The sequence below is a fragment of the Lepidochelys kempii genome, chromosome 26, assembly GCF_965140265.1.
Source record: "Lepidochelys kempii isolate rLepKem1 chromosome 26, rLepKem1.hap2, whole genome shotgun sequence".
NCBI classification, from domain to species: domain Eukaryota; kingdom Metazoa; phylum Chordata; order Testudines; family Cheloniidae; genus Lepidochelys; species Lepidochelys kempii.
In genome coordinates this window covers 15,183,462-15,192,786 of record NC_133281.1, presented here as the reverse complement: position 1 = coordinate 15,192,786, position 9,325 = coordinate 15,183,462, and the positions used below count along the sequence as shown (strand labels likewise).

The window sequence follows — 9,325 nt, the reverse complement described above, 5'->3', positions numbered from 1 at the left end:
AATCATAACATTCAAAAACCAGACGGAGAACACTTCAATCTCTTTGGTCACTCGATTACAGACATGAAAGTTGTGATATTACAACAAAAAAAACTTCAAATCCAGACTCCAGCGAGAAACTGTTGAATTGGAATTCATTTGCAAATTGGATACAATTAACTTAGGCTTGAATAGAGACTGGGAGTGGCTAAGTCATTATGCAAGGTACCCTATTTCCCCTTGTTTTTTCCTACTCCCCCCCCCAACTCCTCAGATGTTCTTGTTAAACCCTGGATTTGTGCTGGAAATGGCCCACCTTGATTATCATACACATTGTAAGGAGAGTGGTCACTTTAGATAAGCTATTACCAGCAGGAGAGTGGGGTGGGGGGAGGTATTTTTTCATGCTTTGTGTGTATAAAAAGATCTTCTGCAGTTTCCACGGTATGCATCTGATGAAGTGAGCTGTAGCTCACAAAAGCTCATGCTCAAATAAATTGGTTAGTCTCTAAGGTGCCACAAGTCCTCCTTTTCTTTTTGCGAATACAGACTAACACGGCTGTTACTCTGAAACAAGGAGTAATGGTTTCAAGTTGCAGTGTAGGAGGTCTAGGGTGGATATTAGGAAACACTGTTTCACGAGGAGGGTGTTGAAGCACTGGAATACGTTACCTAGGGAGGTGGTGGAATCCCCTTCCTTAGAGGTTTTTAAAGCCCGGCTTGACAATGCCCTGGCTGGGATGATTTAGTTGGGGTTGGTCCTGCTTGGAGCAGGGGTTGGACTGGATACCTCCTGAGGTCCCTTCCAGCCCTGATATTCTATGATTCTATGACCGGTCCCAGAACAGACCCCTGGGGGACACCACTATTTATCTCTCCATTCTGAAAACTGACCATTTATTCCTACCCTTTGTTTCCTGTCTCTTCTCTGGAGTGTCTGGCAATGTTTTCAGGATCATCTCAGGATCCTTAATTTAATTTAATGCCAAGCCTTTTGTTATCTTAATCACCCTGCCTCTGTGTATAAACAAACTCCCTGCGGCAGTTGTGTTCCCGTAACCCGGCCTGCTTTCAAATCCCAGCTGTGACTTCCTGCCCCACCCACGGCCTCCTCTCCGCTTCCCATCTCCCCTGCCCACCGAGGCAAAGGGGGTAAAGCAGAGAGGCTGCAAAGGGCCACTGGAAGTGCCAGGCACTGCACTGTCCCGACGGGCGACTGGCAGTAGCTGCCGCTGGGTTTATGCCGGGGCGGGGGGTATCTCTGCAGTTAGAGCCCTCAGCCGCCAACCATCCTGCAGCGCTGCATGAAAGAGGCTCAGTCGTGTCCTCAGCATTTTAAATATGGGGAAACTGAGGCACAAAGGGGCGACTTGTGCAGGGGCAGATGATAAAAGAATCAGGAACAGAACCCAGATGTCCTGACCCCCACCTCAGTGGCTGCTCACGCTGCCTCCTGGCCAGGCTGTTTGGGCGGGCAGGGGTTGGCTTGCAGCCAGCATTCCTCCTGGGCCCCACCCCAAACACATGGGGGCCGGGCCCTGGTACAGCCACGTGCCTCACTGAGCCCTAGGAACCTGCCCAGCGTCACGCAGGGGTCAGAGGCCATCGCCACAGTCAGGAGAGACCAGGCTGGAGGGCTGGGCTCGGACCTGGGGCACCCAACCCCCAGCACCCTACTGCAAACAGGGCTCCTCCCTGCCCCACAGCTGCCCCTGCCAGCGCCGGGGCTACGGGACCGGGGCTCCGGCAAGCATGGCTCTGCGCTGGCGGCCAGGCCCGCTTGCGGCATGTGCTGGTGCGGGGTTGAGGAAGGTGCCAAATGCCCCTTCCCCCAGGGGCGCAGCGGGGCTCCCACATGTCCACGTGCCCCTTGCCACGGTCAGCCCCCAGCCCAGCCTGCCCGGGGTCCCTGGCACCGCTCAGCCAGGCCTCCTGCCCTGCTCCTGGGGTCCCTCGCCCTCTTCACCCCAGGCAGGGCTCTATCCCAGGGACCCTACAGACAGTGGCTGAGCTTGCCCTGCCTGAGCACCCCCCCACGGGTGTGTCACACCCTGCCACACTCCCCCATCCTCCCATGGGTGTGTCACACTCTGCCACCTGCTCCCCACGGGTGTGTCAATGAGTCCCCATCCTGCTCCCCACATGTGTGTAAAACACTGCCCCCCATTCCCTGTGGGTATGTCACACCATGCCACCCGGCTGCCCCCCACAGGTGTAACAGGTGGCTGCGGGTCGGGAGTGAGGGGGTACTGGCAGGGCTGGGGGCCAGGGCTGGGGCACAAGGGGGCTGCAGGTCGGGAGTGAGGGGCACCGCAGGGCTGGGGTAAAGGGGGCTGCGGGTCGGGAGTGAGGGGCACCGCAGGGCTGGGGGGCAGGGCTGGGGCACAAGGGGGCTGCGGGTCGGGAGTGAGGGGCACCGCAGGGCTGGGGGGCAGGGCTGGGGCACAAGGGGGCTGCGGGTCGGGAGTGAGGGGCACCGGCAGGGCTGGGGGGCAGGGCTGGGGCACAAGGGGGCTGCGGGTCGGGAGTGAGGGGCACCGCAGGGCTGGGGGGCAGGGCTGGGGCACAAGGGGGCTGCGGGTCGGGAGTGAGGGGCACCGCAGGGCTGGGGGGCAGGGCTGGGGTAAAGGGGGCTGCGGGTCGGGAGTGAGGGGCACCGCAGGGCTGGGGGGCAGGGCTGGGGTAAAGGGGGCTGCGGGTCGGGAGTGAGGGGCACCGCAGGGCTGGGGGGCAGGGCTGGGGCACAAGGGGGCTGCGGGTCGGGAGTGAGGGGCACCGCAGGGCTGGGGGGCAGGGCTGGGGCACAAGGGGGCTGCGGGTCGGGAGTGAGGGGCACCGGCAGGGCTGGGGGGCAGGGCTGGGGCACAAGGGGGCTGCGGGTCGGGAGTGAGGGGCACCGCAGGGCTGGGGGGCAGGGCTGGGGTAAAGGGGGCTGCGGGTCGGGAGTGAGGGGCACCGCAGGGCTGGGGGGCAGGGCTGGGGTAAAGGGGGCTGCGGGTCGGGAGTGAGGGGCACCGCAGGGCTGGGGGGCAGGGCTGGGGTAAAGGGGGCTGCGGGTCGGGAGTGAGGGGCACCGCAGGGCTGGGGGGCAGGGCTGGGGTAAAGGGGGCTGCGGGTCGGGAGTGAGGGGCACCGCAGGGCTGGGGGGCAGGGCTGGGGTAAAGGGGGCTGCGGGTCGGGAGTGAGGGGCACCGCAGGGCTGGGGGGCAGGGCTGGGGTAAAGGGGGCTGCGGGTCGGGAGTGAGGGGCACCGCAGGGCTGGGGGGCAGGGCTGGGGTAAAGGGGGCTGCGGGTCGGGAGTGAGGGGCACCGCAGGGCTGCGGAGGGGCGGGAGGCTCCCGCAGTTCAGGTGTTTTCCCAGCCCCGCGGGGCCCCGCTGCCGGGGGATCCCGCCTGGGCCCCCCCCGAGCCGCCCCCGCCTCGCAGGGCGCCCCCGCCAGGGCGGGGCCCGGGGCGTCTCGGCGCCGCCTCAAGACGGGCCGGGCCCCTCCCGCGCCGGCCGGGAGCGCTGCGGAGCCGCGAGCCCGGAGCGGGGCCAGACACTGCGGAGCCGAGCCGGACCGGACCGGACCGGACCGGACCCTGCCGGAGCCAGGTGAGGGGGCGGGTCCGTGCGGGGCGCGGGGGCTCCTGGCCTGGGCTGCGCTGCCCTGCCCCGGCTCGATCCTGCTCGGCTCCGCACAGAGCTACACACATCGCCCCCCCCGCAGACACACACACACATCGCCCCCCCCGCAGACACACACACACATCGCCCCCCCCGCAGACACACACATCGCCCCCCCCGGAGACACACACACACATCGCCCCCCCCCACACGTCGCCCCCCCACACACACACATGCACCATCTGGCTCCCGCTCCCCGCTGTGGGGGGCTCCCAGGGAGGGACGGCGGGGGTCGGGGGTTTCACTGCCTCACCCTGTTCCCCCCCCCCCCCGCCCCAGGCCAGAGCACTGTCCCTCCCAGCCCTGGGGGAGGGGCCTGGCCCCATGGGTGCCCCCGGGGTATTGGCCACCCAGGCTGTGTAAACCCCTTCCGGCTGCCATCAGACACTGTCCAGCTGTCTGTCTGTCTGTTGGGAGCTGGGGGCGGGGGGGGTCTGTCTGTCTGTCTGTCCCCTGGGGGCCCAGAGCCCCTGCCCACCCCAGCCCATTGCAGGTCGCTGGGCTCCCTCCTGGCACAGCGTCCAAGGGAGGATGCCACATGACAGCAGCGTGGAGCCGACTTGCCCACCCTGGTGGGGGCTCTCCTGGCCCCATCGGGGGCTCTGCCCCCCCCCCCATGAATGGATCTGGGCATCTCCCTTCCAGCAATCCCCTAAATCAGCCCCCTGTGGTGCCCGCTAGGCTTCCCTGCCCTGCCCTGCTGGGACCTCGCCTCCAGCCCGCCGGCGCCCTGTTCCCCTCTACCTCCCACTCGCCCTTGGCACCCCTGCAGGAGGGCCCCCGGCGCCACCCGTGTGGCTGGGGCACGCGGGGGGCGCTGGGATAGGTGATGGGGTGGGCTCTGCTCGGGCACCTGGGAGCAGGGGGCCTCAGGCATCCGGGGCAGTACGCTTGGCAGGGCCACGCGCGGATGCTGAGCTGCTAGGATTCCCGGGAGCGTCAGACTTGGCTCCGGGGGGCACTGGGAGCGGCTTGGGCACATGGGGCTGGGGGACCCGGGGGCGGCTCAGACACTTGGGGGCGCTGGGAGCGGCTCGGGTATGTGGGGGCTGCCGGGCGTGGCTTGGACCTGCGGGGAGGGGCTGGGCATGGGTCGGACCCATGGCGATGCCCTCGTGCTGCCCTCCCCAGCTCTTGCTCCCTGTCTTGGCCCAGGCTGGGGACGCGGTGAGCAGAGTGTCCTGCCCCCGGCACAGCCGCTGCCCGCCCCGGCCAGGAGCAGAGGATGGAGGAGCTGCTGAAGCTCACGTACCCGAATGTCTCGGAGCGGCTGAGCCTGCCCTGGGAGCAGGGCGGGCCGTGCGGCCCCTCGGTGGGGAACAGCACCGTCCTGGTGGTGGCCTACAGCGCCCTGCTGGCCGTGGGGCTGGTGGGAAACCTCTGCCTGCTCTGCGTCGTCGCCCGGCACCAGGAGATGAGGAACGTCACCAGCATCTTCATTGCCAACCTGGCCTGCTCCGACCTGCTGATGAGCCTGGTGTGCCTGCCTGTCACCGTCATCTACACCCTCATGGACCGCTGGGTGCTGGGCGAGTTCCTGTGCAAGGCCAGCCCCTTCGCGCAGTGCGTCTCCGTCACCGTCTCCATCCTCTCGCTGGCCTGGATCGCCCTGGAGCGGCACCAGCTCATCGTCAACCCCACCGGCTGGAAGCCGGGGGCCACCCACGCCTACCTGGCCGTGAGCGTCACCTGGCTGGTGTCGGGCTGCGTCTCCCTGCCCTTCCTCGCCTTCAGCGTCCTGACGGACGAGCCCTTCCGCAACCTCAGCCTGCCCTTCGACGCCTTCGCCGGCCACCTGGTGTGCGTGGAGAAGTGGCCGTCGGACGGGCACCGCCTGGCCTACACCACCGGGCTGCTATTCGGCCAGTACTGCCTGCCCCTGCTGCTCATCCTGGCCTGCTACGGCCGCATCTTCCTGCGGCTGCGGCGCCGGCGGGACGTCCTGGAGCGGCCCACGCAGGGGCCCCGGGCCGCCAGCCACCGGCGGGTCAGCGTCCTGCTGGCCTGCCTCGTCGCCGCCTTCGCCGTGTGCTGGCTGCCCCTGACCGTCTTCAACGCCCTGTACGACTGGGCCCCCGAGGCCATCTCCGGCTGCCACCACGACCTGCTCTTCTCCCTCTGCCATCTGGCGGCCATGGCCTCCACCTGCGTCAACCCCGTCCTCTATGGCTTCCTGAACACCAACTTCCAGCAGGAGCTCAAAGCCTTGCTCCACCGCTGCAGCTGCGCTGGGGAGCCGGACACGTACGAGAGCGTCCCCCTGTCCACCGTCAGCACCGAGGTCTCCAAGGCCTCGCTGCGCAGCGGGGGGGTCGCCACCGACGCCTGACAGGGGGCTGCCCCCAGCGCCTGGTGCCAGGAGCAGAGCCCGCCGTAGCCTTGCCCGGCGGGCGGGGGGATGCTGCTGTGCTGTAGGCTCTCTGCCCGTCTAGGGCAGCCCCCCGCCCCTCCCTCGGGCACAGCTCAGATCCAGAGGGAGCCTGGGAGTGAGCTCTGGGGAATCCCACAGAAACTGACCACGGGAAGTCCTGGGCTCTGTTCCCTGCGGAGCCACTCACTCAGTCTCCAGTTTTCAGCCTGGTGATTCTCCGAGTGGCCTGAGGCACCCCAGGGATGCAGGAGCAGTGGGTGTCTGACTGCCCCAGATGGCCCAGTGCTGGTGCCTCGGCCCAGCTCCATAGATGGGTCCCGGCTGGGTTTGCCAAAGGGCTGGGCTGCAGGGGTTCAGCACCTGTGGAAATCAGGCGCTGAACTCTGGAGTGAGGTGCCGAATGTGCGGCTTTCAGCCTAGAGACTTTTGGCCTTCATCCCTCTGTCGCCGTTTCCCCAGCATTCAGATAGGGCTGTTAACACTTCGCGGTCGCACAGCTCGGGAGGGGCATGGCGGGCTGAGCGGCGCTGTCATAGCGTTAAGCATCGTTACCACATCGGAAATGTCCCTGCTTGGGTCCTTTTACCAAGTACTGGATTAGCTAGTTTTCAAAGGGGGACACCCCCCCCATGCGCAGATGGTGGGTGCATTGCCAGGCTGGGCGATTCAATGTGCAGTCGGGGGTTAGATCTGCAGCTACTGGAGGCAAACACAAATTATTCCAGGTGCATTTAAAGAACATCTCGAATCTGTCTCTTGTGTCCTAGGCATTCCTGCCAGGCTCATTGCTTGCCGTGGTCTCCGAGCACCGTCACTCCTAACTACCCAGCAGCACATGAGAACAGCTGACTCGTGCAAGAAAATCGCCATTTTCATGTGTAACTGGGGCATTAGCACCTAGTTTGAGACCTGCGAAAATTCTCCTGTTTGCCAAACAATACACAGTGCCCTTGATTTCAGAGATTTTTGATGATCTCCTAAAACTCCCAAATGCCTGATTTAAAAAAAAAAGAAAAAACAAGAAACTGACATTCCTTTCACTCACTCTTTGGTATTTTGAAGTGAAAAAAGAAGCAATCGGGCTGGGCTGTTAAAGGGGCGCTGTGGAGAGATGGTTCACTGGTTTTCTAAAAGCAAAATCCCCTTCTCTGTGACTCCGGTAACACCTTAGATTATTCAACCTGAAAAAGAATTCCGAGATCTAATTTACTTTTCACTGCTGAGTTTTGTGCTTCGTTCTCCTTTCAGTCACATGCCTTTACCCAGTGACTGCGGAGTGATATTCCTGATCTCCACTTCCTGACGTTGGTGGAAAATCGCTCCCCCTTAGTGTATTGCCCGTGAGCTCACTCAGTCACTTGCATAGTCGGTATCTGTCCAGAATCGCTTTCCGGGGCTCAGAGGTTGCAGTTTTTGGGGCTAACAGGACAGAGGGACCCGGCCAGTCCAAAGCTGTTCTTCTGGACACTTGTGAATCTTTTTGAGTTTGCTTGATCCAATCCCGGGGGCTTAGCTAATGGGTTCATTTTACCCAGTGATGAGCTGCCAAAATCTTAACAACTGGTTCCCTCCTCATCCTACGAGGGGGTTGTGGCCCACCCCCGCTCCCCGGGACTTCTGCCACATCCAACCCCGGGCATTCCTTGATGCCCCCCCCCAGAACCCCTGCCCCATCCACCCCCCTCCCCTGACTGCCCCCCAGAACCAGGCAGGAGGGTCTCGTGGGCCACCGTAGTGGGTGCCCACACTGCCCCTAAGAGCCAGAGGGATCTGCCGGGGGGCGAGGTGGGGAGTCCCGGCGGTGCTTACCTGGGGCAGCTCCCAGGAAGCATCCAGCAGGTCCCTCTGGCTCCTAGGAGCGGGGGAGCGTAGCTGGGGGGGAGCAGGGGAAGCGGCCTCTCCCCCCACTGATCAATTCAAAAGTGGCACCTTAGGCGCCGACTCCCGGGGTGCTCCGGGGCTGGAGCCCCCACGGGGAAAATTTGGTGGGTGCAGAGCCCCCCTCGGCAGCTCCCCGCCCCGCGCCTGGCCCCAGCTCACCTCCGCTCCGCCTCCTCCCCTGAACGCGCCGCCCCGCTTGGCTTCTCCCCACCCCCCCTGGGGCCGGGGGTGGGGCGGGGAGCTGCCGGGGGGGGCTCTGCACCCACCAAATTTTCCCCGTGGGGGCTCCAGCCCCAGAGTACTGAACATCGGCTCCCAGCGCGTGGGGCCTGGGGATATTTTGCCCAACAGTCGATGTTTGTAACCAATTTATAAATATGTATCTTATCGAAATGCACAGACGGCTGCGGCTTTTCTAAGGGGATAATTCTTTGTAATAATCAAGAATAAACTGAACAAGCTGACGAAATGTGAGTAGCTCCCTTTAGCGAACACTCGCGGTGTGTCGGCTCTCCACAAACGGCCGTGGGGTCAACACGAAAGTCACCAGCTCTGGGACTTATCCCTGCAGGTGATATCCAGGCTGTCACGCCGGTTATTGGCAGAGCGTTGTTGTTATACTCCTCGTTTGCCGTGAGGTAGCACCGCCCGTCGTGTGTTGGTGAGGCTGAGAGCCAGTTCATAGAATCACAGACTATCAGGGCTGGAAGGGACCTCAGGAGGTATCTAGTCCAACCCCCTGCTCAAAGCAGGACCTATCCCCAACTAAATCATCCCAGCCAGGGCTTTGTCAAGCCTGACCTTAAAAACCTCTAAGGAAGGAGATTCCACCACCTCCCTAGGTAACGCATTCCAGTGTTTCACCACCCTCTTAGTGAAAAAGTTTTTCCTAATATCCAACCTAAACCTCCCCCACTGCAACTTGAGACCATTACTCCTCGTTCTGTCATCTGCTACCATTGAGAACAGTCTAGATCCATCCTCTTTGGAACCCCCTTTCAGGTAGTTGAAAGCAGCTATCAAATCCCCCCTCATTCTTCTCTTCTGCAGGCTAAACAATCCCAGCTCCCTCAGCCTCTCCTCGTAAGTCACGTGTTCCAGACCCCTAATCCTTTTTGTTGCCCTCCGCTGGATGCGCTCCAATTTTTCCACATCCTTCTTGTAGTGTGGGGCCCAAAACTGGACACAGGACTCCAGATGAGGCCTCACCAGTGCCAAGTAGAGGGCTCAGTTTAGAATAGAGAGTTCGGTTCTGGTGTCCAGTTTAGAAAGAGTGAGAAGGGGGTGAGAGGGCCGAGCAGAGCCACCAGGTTATCTGAAGGCTGGAAAAGACCTTCTGGTAAGAGACGCGAGGCGCTCAGTCTGGTTAGCTGCTCAGAAGGAAGAGTGAGGTGGGCCTGGGTGGGGCGTATGAAAACCCACCAGGG

At 62.8% G+C, this 9,325-nt stretch overlaps 1 protein-coding gene across 1 annotated transcript; it reads left to right on the top strand.

The window, feature by feature from the left end:
- The first annotated feature begins 3,483 nt into the window (after nt 1-3,483).
- Nucleotides 3,484-7,960, top strand: LOC140903525 (neuropeptide Y receptor type 4-2-like). The gene is made up of 2 exons (XM_073324923.1): nt 3,484-3,574; nt 4,802-7,960. Exon 2 carries the CDS (start codon nt 4,872-4,874, stop codon nt 5,973-5,975), a length of 1,104 nt encoding a protein of 367 aa, XP_073181024.1. The 5' UTR covers nt 3,484-3,574; nt 4,802-4,871; the 3' UTR covers nt 5,976-7,960.
- Nucleotides 7,961-9,325: the final 1,365 nt, after the last annotated feature.